The sequence below is a fragment of the Globicephala melas genome, chromosome 1 (genome assembly GCF_963455315.2).
Source record: "Globicephala melas chromosome 1, mGloMel1.2, whole genome shotgun sequence".
In the NCBI taxonomy this organism is placed as follows: Eukaryota; Metazoa; Chordata; class Mammalia; order Artiodactyla; family Delphinidae; genus Globicephala; species Globicephala melas.
Genome location: NC_083314.1, coordinates 159,125,320 through 159,141,497, shown reverse-complemented (window position 1 = coordinate 159,141,497; position 16,178 = coordinate 159,125,320). Strand labels below are relative to the sequence as shown.

General features: G+C 49.1%; 1 protein-coding gene across 1 annotated transcript; it reads right to left on the bottom strand.

Annotated features, from left to right (window-relative positions):
- Nucleotides 1-293: 293 nt before the first annotated feature.
- Nucleotides 294-10,795, bottom strand: TRAPPC3 (trafficking protein particle complex subunit 3). The gene is made up of 5 exons (XM_030869343.2): nucleotides 10,624-10,795; nucleotides 2,660-2,757; nucleotides 2,316-2,415; nucleotides 1,049-1,231; nucleotides 294-581 (listed from the first exon to the last, which is right to left on the bottom strand). The coding sequence occupies exons 1-5, from the start codon at nucleotides 10,663-10,665 to the stop codon at nucleotides 462-464; spliced, it is 543 nt and encodes a 180-aa protein (XP_030725203.1). The 5' UTR covers nucleotides 10,666-10,795; the 3' UTR covers nucleotides 294-461.
- Nucleotides 10,796-16,178: the final 5,383 nt, after the last annotated feature.

Genomic DNA, 16,178 nt, shown 5'->3' with positions numbered 1-16,178 from the left:
CACTACAGCTAGCAAATCCGACCCACCCCTCCCAGCTTCTCCTCCCCTGTCCCAGTGAATCCTGGATTCCCTACGGCCATTCACCAATGACTTTCTGAAGACCCAGGGACAAATGTGCTAGGCTTGCCTCTTAATGGGGTCAAAGTGGTTCTACTTTGGAAAATTCAAACAGGAATGTAAACTGGTTTGAGCTCTTTCCAGTCCAACCAAGGATGACTACATCCAGCCCCTCTGAAGGGAAAGGGAGCAAAGAATTTCCCTCCTGAATGTGCACACTTGTAGGGTAAATGGACTACATCACAGTCTGTTCTTTATTAACATGGAGAAGGGAAACAAAGTTAGAAGAATATATAACATCCGTGTTAAACAGTCACTGAGTTAATTCTAGAGGGCAGAGGGAGCACTGAGGCTTCCTGACTCCAACAAGGCTCCTGCCAGCTACGCTGAAGTCCTGGGGACGGTCATTCCTCTCCAGCTGGGAGGTTGTCCTCAATCCGCCTGATGAACCTCATCCGGATTTCTGTCACACCGTCTCCTTTCAGGGTGTCCTGGACAAATTTGGCCTCCACAGCCATCTGGACCTGAGGGACAGTGCAAAAATGAAGGGGCGGCTGCCTAGCCACAGCCTCTGGGAAACCACCAGGGATGGGGCTATAACTGACTCATCCACAGTAGCCTAAACAAGGAGGCTGGTTTCCACATGGACAAGATTGCCAGTTCCTGTGCAGAAGGCAGTGGTCCCCACCCAATAAGGGAGACTTAGCAAAGAACACTCGCAAATCAAACTGTCACCAAATAAGCCAATCTGGGAACAGATGTTCCTGGGCTCTGAGGGCTGAGCGCACCACCTCCCAGCCTAGCAGGGAGCATCAACACCATGTGGAGATTTCCAACTTGGATCCTACACTTGGCAGCATCACCACCTCAGGCAGCGAAGCACTGGGGTGAGCTAAAAGCCCTTCTTTTCACTCTCCCATTCATTCGTTCAAACATTTATTAAGACCTTACTACATTTCAGGTGTCTCAGAAGGTAAAGAGCTGCACTCACCATCTCCAAGGCTCCTCGCAACACCCCACACAAGAGATTGGAATAAATAAGGGACGAGTGGTTATCAGGAAGTTCCACAAAGTCCACCAAAGGATTATTTTCCAAAATGAGGGAGAATTCGTCACCAGCTGGGCTCCAATTGGTGATGCTTGGAGTGATGCCCAAGTACATCTTGAACGCCACCTGTCAAAAAACACACAATGGCACTATGAGGAAGAGTAGTAGGGGCTGTACGACAGGGAAGGTGATGTGATGGGACCAGCAAGGGGAACTAAATGGTTCAGGAAAAAAATTGTGGCTTCTGCAAGACACTGAAGCTTCAGGTATTCAAGGCAAAAAGGAAAAGCAACTGTGCACAATTCCACACCCTTCTCCTTCAAGGCATCATACAATTAGGTGACAACTTGCTGATTACCTGCACTTCTTAGTGGAAAGGAGCACTGATCTTCTGACAGGGGTGGCTGCCCTGAACCAGCATCTAACCACAGAGCGGTCCCAACACACTTTCCTGTCCTCTCTCTCTGCTATCTGAACCCTTCTTCTAACACCACAAAGCTATAGGTGTTGTATCATTTATTATTAACCCTATAATATGTAACACTAATATTATTAATAGCAAACACTTTCTATATACATGCTGCAGTAAGGGCATTCATTTTACCTGAACGCTCATGTTCATTTTTTCATTTACTCCTTACAGAAGCCCTATGACGTAGCTCTTATTTTCTTCATTTTAAAGACGAGGTAACTGGTAATTAAAGAAGTTAAAAATAACTTACCTAAGAACTACTAAGTATTGGAGCCAGAATTTGAAGCCAGGTTTGTCTGTATTCTTTATTTTTTTTCCCCTAAGATTTTTTTTTTTTTTTTGGATGTGGACCATACTTCCCCGGCAGTCCAGTGGTTAAGACTTCACCTTCCAACGAAGGGGGTACAGGTTTGATCCCTGGTCGGGGAGCTAAGATCCCACATGCCTCACGGCCAGGTCTGTCTATATTCTTAACCCCCATGCTACTCTGCTATATCTGCACAGTTGAAAAGATCTGGCTTTGATTTTAGTGGGTCTTTAATCCACAAGGATGATCCCAACCATTCTTCCCTTTCTCATAATCTGTGTTATTCCTAAACCACCAGGAAGGCTTCTTTGGTCCAAACAGCTGCCTAGCTATTCTTCTGGAATAATAAGGGCCTTTCTAAGGGAGCGAGTGGTAAGCAGTGCCTTCCAATGACAATCCTTCGGTACGGCCAGGTGGCCCAGGATAATGACCTTGGCAATGACATCTGCAGTTTCCCGGAAGTCATGGCACCTCCCGACATTTGACCGTGCCAAGAAATCTTCAATCAGTCGGACTCCAATGTTATAGCCCCTGGGAAAGAAATGAGAGAACAGACTATATTATGCGGTCTGAATGTCTTATGTCTGAACATAAGGCTGTTGGTGGTAAAGGGAAAACTAGGACAATCCCAAAACACCCCAATAAATAAGCAGTGGAAACTGTACCCAAAGTGTTGGTAACGAGAGTGAACCCTGTTCTGGGCCCTAAGGGACCACGTAGATTCGGTGCACTCAGGAGTCCCGTTACTGACTCTCCCACAGAGGAGCTCACTCACATTTTGTCCAGCTGTTTATTCACATCTTCATCATTTTCATAGTCCTTGCACAGCTGGGTGACTAGAGCCCCATAGGTCAGGGTGAAGAGCTCAGAGCTCTAAAAGAGATTCAAAAGGCAGTCAGGACCAAGCCACACAGAAAAGCAAGTTTGGTGAGAGTCTGGATGGGCCTCAATGCAACTGTCAGAATTCAAAGGAAGGTTACTTGTGTCTGGTGGGAAAGACCATCACCCCCTGTGGAGTAGCCAAAGAATTTAGCTCCCTAGGGTCAACGTGTCAGGGCTGAAACTAGACCCACTAAAAAACAGGCTGTGAAAGGCACCTCACGCACTGAGCAGTCACCCTTCCAACACACCAAGGTGGACTTCTGCTGACCCAGGGTCCCACCACAGCTGCCAAGCCTAACTGCACTCCCAAGGCCCCATCCAGGAGCAGCAGAGGTCCCAGGGGGAAGGAAGGAAGCACCAGATGAAGTCCACTGCACTAATGATAACCCTCTAAGTCACCAACATGGGAAAAAATAATGTTTCTCTTGACACATAGCTAAAGTGTTTGCAGGAAAGGGATAACTCTGAAAGGAACACAATCTTTTGTGTACCTGGAACACAATACTGACCTGGACTGGTTTCTATTACAACCACAGTTGAAAGCACAGAAACTCCCAGATAAAGAATCCTGTCACCTACTTACCAAAAAACAGAGAGATGTGGAAGGTGAAAGGAACAGCAAATACCAAGACTACAGAATAAAAGCAGCAGGTTGGGGGAAAGGTATTATCGGAGTTAAAGTGAGAAACGTGTTAGCAGCACATTTGGATCAATGTACTCATACAGAAACATGGCTGAAAAATCAAGATGGCTACCCAACCAGTCCTTTCTTTCTTTTTTTTTTTTTTTGTGGTACTGGTACGCGGGCCTCTCACTGTTGTGGCCTCTCCCGTTGTGGAGCACAGGCTCCGGAAGCGCAGGCTCAGTGGCCATGGCTCACGGGCCCAGCCGCTCCGTGGCGTGTGGGATCTTCCCGGACCGGGGCACGAACCCGTGTCCCCTGCATCGGCAGGCGGACTCTCAACCACTGCGCCACCAGGGAAGCCCCAACCAGTCCTTTCTGAATGGAGGCTTGTCAGACTTGGAGCAGAGCACCTCTCCGTCTGCAAGTCTTCGGGGGAAGAAAGTACAACTAACATTAAGGCTCAGGCTCCCACGGCCCAATGCTCCTCACCTCATCCCCATGGCCTGGTGAGGAGGTCACTGCAAGAATAATAATGTAAGGGACTTCCCTGGTGGCACAGTGGTTAAGAATCCGCTTGCCAATGCAGGGGTCACAGGTTTGAGCCTGGTCTGGGGAAGATCCCACATGCCGCGGAGCAACTAAGCCCATACACCGTAACTACTGAGCCTGTGCTCTAGAGCCCACAAGCCACAACTACTGAACCCACGTGCCACAACTACTGAAGCCTGTGCACCTAGAGCCTGTGCTCCACAACAAGAGAAGCCACTGCAATGAGAAGCCCACGCGCCACAATGAAGAGTAGCCCCCGCTCGCCACAACTAGAGAAAGCCCGCGTGCAGCAATGAAGACCCAACGCAGCCAAAAATAAATAAAATTTTTTAAAAAAGAATAATAATGTGAATGCCTTTTGCTTACATACATTCTATTTTTCATTATCTCATTTTTCACCCCACAATAACTCTGTAAAGCAGAAAGAGCAGAAACTAATCTTATTTTAGAGATGAGGAAACTGAGCCTCAGAATGGTTCAGTAATTTGACCAAGGACAGATAATTATTATTTTTATTTTTTAAATATTTATTTATTTATTTTTGGCTGCGTCACGTGGGATGTTTCATTGCGGCAGACAGGCTTCTCTCTACTTGTGGCGCTCAGGCTCAGTAGTTGCAGCATGTGGGCTTAGCTGTCCCACAGCATGTAGGATCGTAGTTCCCCAACCAGGGATTGAACCCACGTCCCCTGCATTGGAAGGCGGATTCTTAACCACTGGGAAGGCGGATTCAGACCACCAGGGAAGTCCCCAAGAGACAGCTAACTATTGACAAAAGTAACTTGGGGGGATGAAAACCAGGAGTTTCTAAGCCAAAGTTCATTCTGTCCACTGTTCCCCACAACTGCAATATTAATAACCTTCCCTAAAAAACAAACAAATAAAAGGTACTGTACCAGGAAGTCAAAGAGAATCAGTTTCAGAATAAGTAAGCTCTTTGAATTCAACTAAAACAGATCAGGATGTCTCCAAGAGACCATATACCAAATATGGCAATTAAAGGGAAGCTATGAAGGAGGAGAATAATTTTTAGTAAAGTTAAGGGTTTGGCACTAGAATGGCTTAGGCATGAATGGATGGAGACAATCCAGCAGTAACCAGTCCACAGAGTTGGCACCACGGCATTAAATCAGGAGATCTTTTCTTCCATTATTAATGAGTCCTTGGACGGAGACTCCAAGAGCCTCAGCCCACCATGATGCCGAGTAACATGCATATCACGATGTTACCAAGCATTTTATACAGCAGCAGCCCCCAGGTTACCAATAAGAAAAATCAAGGTCCTAAACAGATCTGTCGGTGGTCACAGAATCAATATGCCTGGGATCTGGGAATAGGGTCCCTGATGCAGGTTCTCCACACCCTCTCTTAATTTGTAAGTCTTATCTCCATCTTCAGTTATGAACCAAGCATATTTGGAATAGTGCATGACATAAATACACAACTTAAAGGTCTTCAGACTTTAAAAATAGGAATGAGCTGTGGTATAGAAAAAATCATTCATTCAAAGTTTACTATGTACCAGGAACTACCTAACAGGAGGGAAAGAGGTAATAAACTGAATAAATAAAATAAATGGTTTGCCAGATGGTGAAAAGTGCTATGGAGGAAAATAAGCACAAAAGGAGATTTATGTTTACCTGTATGTATGTGTGTGGGGGGGTTCAGTTTTAGATAGGGTAGTCAGAGAAGGCCTCATTAAGATGATATTTGTGCAAAGAACTGAAGGTAGTAAGGGTATCTGGGTGAAAAAATTTGAGGCAGTAAGTGTAAGGCCCTGAGGTGGGAGTATGTCTGACATGAGTGAGAAACAGCTAGGAGACCAGTGTGATTAGATAGTAGTAAACACAAGAAAGAACAGAAGAGGAAGTCAGAAAACTAACAAGTGGTTGCAGAGTCTGAAGACCCTTATAACTTAAGGTTCCATGGGACCTTAAAGGTCAACCAATTCAATCAGTCCCATTTCTTCACTGAACATAAGCACATTCTTCCAACAGAAACATGAATCTCTTCTGCAAAACTTCTACTTTCAGACTGCTTTAATTATGTTTAATAATAATGATCACTTACATTTATAAAACTTTCAGAGTGTCTTCACAGATACTTATTGAGCTTTATAACAACCATGAGAGGTTAGCAAAACAAACATTATTTATCCCCATTTTACAGGAGATAGGTTAAGTAACTGAGACTCAGTCTTCTTAGAGTTGAGCACCGTCCTGTAAGTTATTATGTCCAAAAAAAAAAGGTATGTCATCCTAAGCCACTGCTTAATCTCCCTGAACATCAGCTTTTCCCATCTGCACAATGGCGATAGTATTATCTGCCCTTCAGGGTTATCAATGAGATAATATGTGTAGAGTACCTGCTGCACAGCACCTACTCAAGAAATAGATACTGTGGGACTTCCCTGACTTCCCTGGAGTGGTTAAGACTCCGCGCTTCCAAGGCAGGGGGCACGGGTTCGATCCCACATACTGCTCGCCAAAAAAATAAATAAAAGTAGATATTGTTATTTTTGGCCTTAAACTGGTTCTCTGTGGTGTGGTGCCACAAAGCACCCTGAACTAGGTTCAAAGAGGGAGATTCTGAATCGCTATAAAGAACTTTAAAACAATTAGTAAGGCATATAGAAGGATGCTCGGTTTATAGTCAGAAGACCTGGTTCTGAGTATGGACTTGTCACTAGTTGTGAGACTTTACCTAAGTCACTTCACTTTGCTAAACTTCAATCTTCTCCAACAAAAACAGTAACAGTGAAATATGTCATGCCAATCACAGGGTTGGAAGGAGGGTCTAATGAGATCCTGGACTTAAGGATGCTTTGCAGACCAAGAAACCACAAGAGTGGTTTCACACTAGCAAAGCCAAGTGCTTCAAGCACAACCTAAGCAGAGTAGGTAAGCCAAGCCCTACACTCAGGTAAGCTACCGCACGGTTTTCAGGCAGCTTGCAGTCAGTGCCCCAAACAAAACATCAAAACTCCTTAAGGGGCTGATCTTTTGAGCTAATGCTCCAAGATACTTATTAACAGTCATACTTACTATTTTTGTCAACACAAATAATCCAGTGTGACTGCTCCCCAGCAGCTGGGGAAGGAAGGTCAGTAACAGGACTCAGTCCATCCCTCTTTTGTCACTCTCCAGCCTCCTGTCATGGAGATTCTGAATGCTGCTACTCAAGTAGTAACTCACCTGAGCTCTGGAGATTAGAGCCACAACACAAAAGAAGGGCAGGCCTAAACACACAAAGGTTAATATCTTTACTAATAAGGACGCTTGTATGGTGACCATTTTGCAGTGTACAGTAATATCGAGTCACTATGTTGTGCACATGGAACTAACATAGTGTTGAAGATAAACTATACCTCAATTAAAACAAAAAGGATGCTGCGAATTCCCTGGCGGTCCAGTGGTTAGGACTCTGTGCTTGCACTGCAGGGGGCACAGGTTCGGTCCCTGGTTGGAGAACCAGGATCCGACAAGCACGGCAGAAAAGAGAAAAGGCTTGCTAGCTGACATTTACTGAGTGTCAACTGTGTTCTCAGGTGCTCTATCACACTGGTAGCTTTACATGCGATACCTCAGTTCATCCTCAGAACAACCTTATTATACTATTATTACCTTTTTAGTGGGCGTTTCCTAGTGGCCTAACAGTTGGGATTCCAGGCTTTCACTGCCATGGCCCAGGTTCAATCCCTGGTCAGGGAACTGAGATCCCGCAAGCTGCTTGGTGTGGCCGAAAATAAATAAATAAAGATGGTGAAACTGATGCTTAAAACAATGAAGAGGGCTTCACTGGTGGCACAGTGGTTGAGAGTCCGCCTGCCGAGGCAGGGGACACGGGTTCGTGCCCCGGTCCGGGAGGATCCCACATGCCGCGGAGCAGCTGGGCCCGTGAGCCATGGCCACTGAGCCTGCGCGTCCAGAGCCTGTGCTCCACAATGGGAGAGGCCACAACAGTGAGAGGCCTGCGTACCGCAAAAAAAACAAAACAATGAAGACACTTGGTCAAGGCCACGTAAGTAAGCAGGGAAGCCAGGACTCAAGCCCAGGCAGTACCATACTTCTGTGTTGTGTATTTTTCCACCTCTCTCATAGAGTATGTGCTTCTCAAGGTTAGGGACTAGGACTTCATCTCTGCATTTCCCACAATGCTTTGCACAGAGCTGGGACTCAGGAAAAGTTTGCTAGACAAATGGGCTGTTTCTGTTTACACAGACAAAAAGCAGAGATCTAATTACTTGGGCATATTAACCATTTAAGTTTTGGAAGGCTTACCTGGGAACGCAGCACTTAGCAGAAGGTTGGGCTGATTGGGAAGTGGGCTGCTAGAGGGGGAGACTCCAAAGGCAGAGAGGAAAGGGGAGCATGTCAGAACCAGGTGGCTACAAAGAGGATCATGTGACACGCCTCGAGTGGGTACCAATAGGAATTGAATGACAGGATGCACCAAACCTTCACGTCATTCATTCAATATAGATTGCCTAGTGCCAAGCATCATTCTAGGTGCTGGGACTGGAGCAGTGAACAAACCAACCCCTGCCCTCATGGAGTTTACATTCTCATGGGGGAGACTGAAAATAAACAAGTAAGTATAGAATCTACAATGAAATATTTTAAATGAAATAGACAGTGCTTGAAGAGAAACAGAGTAGAGTAAGAGGATAGAGAACTAGTCAGGTGGTCAGGAAAGCCCTCTTTGAGAAGAAGATATCTGAGTAACTGAATGAGGTGAGGAGTAGCTAGCTAGTCTCTGGGGAAAGAAGTTCGAAGCAGAGACTACAGCAGTAGCAAAAGCTTTGAGGCCTGAATGCACTGCTGCCCCTCCCTAATTCCCTCACTTCACCAAAACTGAGTGAATACTGAGGGCTGGGGGGGGAGGGGTGTGTGTGGAGATTGAAGGTTCCTGCTAAAATGGTATTTAAAGTTTCAATATTGGGGCTTCCCTGGTGGCGCAGTGGTTAAGAATCCACCTGCCAATGCAGGGGACACGGGTTCGAGCCCTGGCCCGGGAAGATCCCACATGCCGCGGAGCAACTAAGCCCGTGTGCCACAACTACTGACCCCGCATGCTACAACTACTGAAGCTCGTGCTCTTAGAGCCCGTGCTCCACAGCAAGAGAGGCCACTGCAATGAGAGGCCCGTGCACCACAATGAAGAGTAGCCCCTGCTCGACACAACCAGAGAGAGCCAGTACACAGCAACGAAGACCCAATGCAGCCAAAAATAAAAATTAAATAAAATTTAAAAAAAAAAGTTTCAATATTGGTTTCAGGTTTTAAAAAAAGGGTACAAAATAGAGCTAGATATGAAAACTAAACAGGAAGACTTCTCATATCCATTCATGTCATAGGAAAAGGAGGGGAAAGCAAACATTTACCATGCCCCATGCATTTTACACTACCTCACTTAATCCTAGGGAGGTATTATTGTCCCCATTTCATAGATAAGGAAATTGAGGACCAATGAGAATTCCAACCGATATCCATGCTTTTTCCCCTACATGACATTGTTGCCTAGCAAAATATTCTCTCCTTTTTCTTTTTAACTCAGTATTTCCTCCAAAACAGGAATTCACAGAGTATCTTCGCAGGCCCACAAATCCTCCCCAAATGTAAGTAAATGTCTCTGTATATGTTTGTCTATTTACTATTTCTGCGAGAAGATCCACAGCTCTCATCAACTTCTCAAAAGGGATCTGAGAGAAAAAGTACAGTACTACTCTGGAGTAATAGGGTCTCCTGCTGCCCATTTTTGGTGGCTGTTCCTGGTATAAGATGCAAAGGTGTGAGGGAAGTTTAGTCATCCCTTCTAGAGCTGAGTGTCAACAAAAGGTCCCTGGTCTGCCCTGCATGCAACCTTCAATAACTCAGTCTGTAAACTGGAAAACAACGACAAACGGGCAATTCTGGAGGAAATAAGAATATGCCAAAGAAAAGGAACACCTGTCAAGAAGTCCCCTCAGTTTGGATAAAAACATCAACCACGTTACTTTCCAGGCCCAGCCCCCATCTGCAGCCAAACTTCATAGGACTAGATGGCGTCCCACTATTCCCAGGAGAAGGAGGGAGCCTGCCCGCCATTCGCCAGAGGAAGAGCACTTACTCCCTACTCTGGCTCACCCCTTACACTTGCTTTCTGGCAAAACCAGTAGCTGAGTGTGAGAGACATTATGGTCTAGTAGTCTGAAGCATTAGCTTTGGGGTCAGAGAGACATGGGTTCATCAGATCCTAACTCTTCCTAGCTGTAAATCTGGGCCAGTATGCAACCTCTTTGAGCTTTAAAATGGCGATAACATTATCCACCTGAGAGTTATTTTGCGGATTAAATGATAACGGACGTAAAATGCCAGGCCCAGTACCTAACACACAGTAAGAGAGCAACAGTGGGAGTTACTGTTATTGCCGCCGTCGTTGTTGGTCTTGCACCCAACTGCACTCGGGGGAGGGGTCTCCGAGCTACTCCAGGGGCCCTCCAACCTGCCTCACACCCGGGACCACCCCGGAGCGATTCTCCGCTCTCGACCCACCAAGGAGCCTCCTCCTTCCTTCCAGCGGAACCACCCCCTCCCAGCGCTAGCAGAAGGAGCTTTCCCAGTTGCGACTCGCGCCCCGCGCCGGGCCCCTTCCCCAGAACACCTCCATTCCGCCCCGCCCGCCGAGTCACACGCTCCGGTTACCATTTTCTTGCTCTCGGTGCCACGGTTCGCCTGCCTCGACATGGTGCTGGCCGCCCTACCCCACCACAACACAGACCCACTCGGTGACCCCTTCTAACACCGCTGGACCCAGTTAGCGGCCCCACGGCATTCGGGATTGACCGGCACCGACTCACCGCGCCTGCGCGGCCTGCCGCGGGGCACCACGGGACTCGTGGTCCGGCCAACGAGGGTAATTCCCGCCCAGGAAACGTCGGACTACAACACCCAACAGCTCCACTGGCAGCACCTTAATGTAGCAGGACTACAACTCCCAGAGTGCTCCGCGCACAGCGGACTCTTGGAGCCTGGTTTCCCCATGGGCTGCGTTATGGCCGCTGGGTGGCGTCCGCGGCTTGCTGTAATCCTGTATCATCCACAAACTTCCCTTTCCTCCCCACCACCCCAACCCCTCCACTCCCCCATCTCCACTCAGTGATGTCCGCAAATTCCTCTCTCGCCGGGGATGGTCTTGGAAAGTCCCTCTTTCAAACTAGCTTCTTGCGCTGTTGCTTTAATTCAGAGCCAGAACCTCCCAGGATGTCCCAGAAAACTGGCCATGGCTCATACACAGATCTGGCTGCTTTTTTACAAAAATATTCAATGACCACCTACTATGTGCCAAGCATTTCATCAGTGGCTTTCTCTTCAAACTGTCATCTGCCTCTAAACCCCAAACGCAGCCAGCACCTGCATCCTACCACTGTGGCCTCCTGATGAAATATCCAGGCTGATAAAGTTCAGGTCACTTTCTCCCTCTCCCTCACCTAGAACAAGTACACAGCCTGGTTCCCAGAAAAGAAAGATCACCGGTGTTTGTAGCAGTCAGTCTTGGATTTCAATCCCAGCTTTGCCATTTTAGGCAAATTGCTGGATCTCTCCCAGTTGTTGTGAAGATTGGTGAGATATGTATGCAGGCACTTGGCACAAAGTAAATGTGCATTCCCTTTCTTCCAGCCACTCTCTAAAAACTTAGCCCAGCAAACAGGCCCCACAAATACCAGGGGAATGTGCTGGCCGCACCCTCACCCATCACCAAGGGGAAGTCCTACAGTCAGTCCCTGGCTATAGCTCTTTGGTTGCAGCCCCAGCCATCCCTCCCTGGCTGGTCAATGCTGAGGGGGCTTGGCTGGGAGTCCCTGAGCACCCTCTCCTCACTTAGGAGAGCCTGACTCTGCGGCAGCTCCATTCTAGCCCCTAGCCTTCACCATGACAACCAGCTTGCCCAGACGTGAGCCATCCTGGCTATCCTGGCTGGGGGAGTGGGGGGGTTGGGCAGCAGGCTGCTCAGTCTGAAAGCCAGCACCCAAGATTCCCCCAGTCTGTCCCTCCCATGCAGGATCAATCATTATTATACTCTTCTCCCTGTGGCACAGACATTCTGGGGCCTTCCTAGAGGCAGTGACCTTTGACTCTCCCTCCTGTGTCAGTGCCTTGGCTGAGGGTTCTGGGAAGGAAGACGAGGGTCGGCTGGGGGTGAGGATGAGGAAGCAGGGGTGGGCTAGCCCTTGGAGGCCAGCAAAGCTAGAGAAGAACCTCCTGCATTCCCAGGAGAAAGGACAGCTGAGGTGAAAGCTGCAGTTGGCTGGCCTGTCTGTTGGTCTGGGCTCCTCCCTGCCGGCTGCCCTTGGCTGCCCACAGAAACCTGAGTCACAGTCACAGCCAGCGCTCCACCCCACCCAGCCTACTGTCAGGCAGGGTGGGTCTGGAGAGACTGAAGGCGGAGCCTCTCCCCGCCCATCTTATAACCTCTGAGATTCTTCCTCTCTCTGCCTGTGATTCCTCCTTTTGGAATTCCTCTTTCTCTTTGGGACTCCTCCTTGGAAAGTCACCAGTACTGAATTGAGGGTGGGGGTGGAGTCCACCTCAGGCTAACCTAGAGGGTCTCCTCCTGGCTCCTTAGCGACTTCTTCAAGGGCTCTCATTCCCAGCTCCCGATCCCTCTCCGTCACCCCTGGGGCCAGGACATTTAAGAACACCAGGCACCCCCTCCCCACCCTCATCTCCTTCTCCCAGGAAAAGAATGCAGCAGGGACAGCTTCCCATCCCTAGCAGGGACTCTAGCCGCCCCTTCTCAAGAACCCAAAAGATTGAACCTCTTTAGTCCTGGATCTGAGCTCCTCCCCCTCCAATCCCTCTCTGTTACTTCCCCTCTGCAAGAGCTGAAGGGAGGGAGGCCTTTTTGCAGCTGGTGTCAACTTTGTCCTTGAGGACATTCCCCACCCCCAACCCCAGAGGGTGGGCCCTGAAGGATACAGCTTCCCAGCAGAGTGGTCTGTGTTAGAGACCCCTTCTTGCTGCAGCGCCTTGGGTGTAGGGTGGGAGTCAGAATCTGATATCTGTTCTCTCAAGCCGCCCCCACCATGAGGCCCCTCCTACTTCCTACTTGTGTGGGAGTGGAGACAGCCTCCAGGGCTTTGGTCAAATCTCCCAGTGATTTCCTTCACCTCTCCATCAGGTTCATCTTGGATCCTGCCCCACCAAACCTAGGAGGTTGTAAATGCTCGTGCTCCTGCTCTCCCCCTAGGGGGATCAGGAAGAGAACGTGTATCTGATTTCCATCCAGTGTCCTGTCTCCTAGCCCCAGCCCAGCCTCATGGTGAAACTAACAGCTCATTCAAGCCTGTTTCCGTGGAGTGGGGAGAGGACTGCCCTGGGCCGTAGGGGAGGAACAAGGGAGGTCACAGAGTTCCCAGCCCCTCACTGAAGAGGGCAAGACATTCTCAGACCCCTGTGATGTTGCAAGTGCCCTGCTTGCTCCTTCTCTGCGATGTCTAATACGTGGAGGGCTACATGGAGCACTTTCACTCAGCCCCAAACTCACAGACACCCACTCTAAACCCCATCAGTTGCCGGGGCCTGGGATCCACCAAGGATCCTGGTCAATTAGCGGGCAAACGAAGAGGAGCCCAGTCCATATGCCTACTCCGACTGCATCAATCACAGGACATCGGTGCTCTCCTGGCTCCCCTCAGTCACCTTCCCAGGACTCGCTGTGCAGGAAGCCTCCTGGGGCTGGCCAGGAGAACTGCCCATCAAGTTGTCTAACTCCCAGATGTCCCCACCACCAGCATTTTGCGAGGAGGTAGGTGCAGGTGTCTCCACCCTCAGTCTAGGGAAGGGCTCCTCAATCTTGGCAGCATTGACATTTTGGGCTGGATGATTCTTTGTTCAGGAGGTGGTCTTGTGCGTTGCAAGATGTTAAACAACATTCCTGGTGTCTAAGTACTAGATGCCAGTAACATCCCTAGTTGTGACTACCACAGAAGCCTCTAAACATTGCCAAATATCCCCTGGGGAGCAAGATTGCCTCTGTTGAGAACCACCGAGTAGGCTAATACCATATGCTGTCTCTTTGCAGGGGGCTCCTCAAAGTCAATCCTAGATCATTAGACATGATGGAGGATTTCCAGTTCTAAAGCACTGCTCACTCTTCTCCTTCTGAAGAACCTTCAACAGCTCCCTAATATCTATATAGTGTAGATCATGATGCCAACTGGCATTCAAATCCTCCTACATAGGCCATCCCTGGCCTATCTCTTCATCTTCAGCTCCCACTTCCCCCTCTACTATTTTTTTTTCTATTTATTTATTTAGTGAGTTAGTTAGTTTTGGCTGTGTTGGGTCTTTGTTGCTGTGCGTGGGCTTTGTCTAGTTGTGGCGAGTGGGGGCTACTCTTCGTTGCAGTGCACGGGCTTCTCATTGCAGTGGCTTCTCTTGTGGAGCACAGGCTCTAGGCACGTGGGCTTCAGTAGTTGTGGCACGCAGGCTCAGTAGTTGTAGCTCATGGGCTTAGTTGCTCCGTGGCATGTTCCCCCTCTACTATTCTTGAGCTCTAGCTATAGAGGGTATCTCACTATTCCCACCAATATATGTCTTTGTCCCTACTGTATCCTCAAGATTGTGCATGGGGGTGGGGAAGAACCATCCCAGATGGCTCTCCCTACTGGGTTCTGTTCATGAATTCTGAGTCTAGTCACTACCTGGCTCAGTGTGGGCCTGGTCAGCTCTGGAAGATGCAGGACCTGAGGTCTCTGACCTCACAAAGGACAGTGCTGGACTCTACCATCCACATGGTCCCCTCACCCTGCAGATGGGATGGCTGACAACAAAGATGGGGGATCTGATCCTCATCCTAATCTGCTTTTACTTTTTTTTGGGGGGGGGTAGGAGTTTATTAATTTATTTATTTTTGCTGTGTTGGGTCTTCGTTTCTGTGAGAGGGCTCTCTCTAGTTGTGGCAAGCGGGGGCCACTCTTCATCGTGGTGCGCGGGGCTCTCACTATCGCGGCCTTTCATTGCGGAGCACAGGCTCCAGACGCGCAGGCTCAGTAGTTGTGGCTCACGGGCCTAGTTGCTCCGCGGCACGCGGGATCCTCCCAGACCAGGGCTCGAACCCGTGTCCCCTGCATTAGCAGGCAGACTCTCAACCACTGCGCCACCAGGGAAGGTCCTGCGTTTACTTTTGAATGCCCATCATCATCATCATATTTGTTAAGCACTTCCTATATGCCAGGCTCTGTGCTAAGCACTTCATCTGTGTTGCCTTATTTAACCTTTACAGCGACCCCATGATACCTCATGGTATTATTATTTTCCTGATTTTATAGATGAGTTAACTGGGTTTCAGAAAAGTTAAGACAGTAGCTTAAGGTTACCAGCTCCAGTTGCAGACCTTCTAGCATCATCCTTTTCTAATGTTTTTGGACTGGGCAAGGTAGTATTCCGTCCCTGGCCCTCGAAGAGGGTTCAGTCCCCCATCTACTCACTCCTCCCAGGACAGTCTGCTCCCAGGTTGCCTGAGATCCAGAACCTTTTGTTCCCAACCCTCCCCCTTGAAATGACTGCTCTCTGGAGCTGCTCAAAGGAAGGAGATACTGGCAGGAAAGGGGGGCAGGAGGACAACATATTGCTGGGCCTAATCTCTGGGCGATGGAGAACTAGACAACTGACCTTCTGGAGGTCAGGACAAAGGGCAGGGATTGGGTGCGCAGGGCCCAGCTGCATCTGCTCCTTCCACCCCTCAGTCAGTCCCTGCAGCAAGCGCCGTCATCGATCCACCTTCCCAGCAAGCTTCCGCCTCTCTGCCCAGGCTGGGCCCGACTTGGCATGAGGCCCTACCTCAGCTGGCACTAAAAAGGGGATTCGGGGATCCACTCCCCCGTGCTGGGAAGCAGGACTTCTTGGGGAAGGGGAATCAGAAGGGACTCACTCACTCTTTCGACAGGACACAGGGGAGAAAATCCTTCCGGGGAGCTGGAAGGGGTCGTCTGAAGGGGCTGGGGAAGGTTCAGGGTCAGGACCACCCAGTTTGGAGCCGGGAGAGACCCAGCAGATTAGAGACTTGGGTAAAGCGGTGGTGCAGGCCTGTAATTACCCCAGAGGAGCAGGGAAGACACCAACCGTAGGATGATGGAGGAAGGGCGGCAGCAAGGCTCCCGGGCCGGGCCTCTCGCCACCCCAAACATCACCAGGGGAGAGAAAGCATAGCCCTTTTAGGGGTCTCCTTGCGACCCTCCTTCAGGTCTCCCGACGTC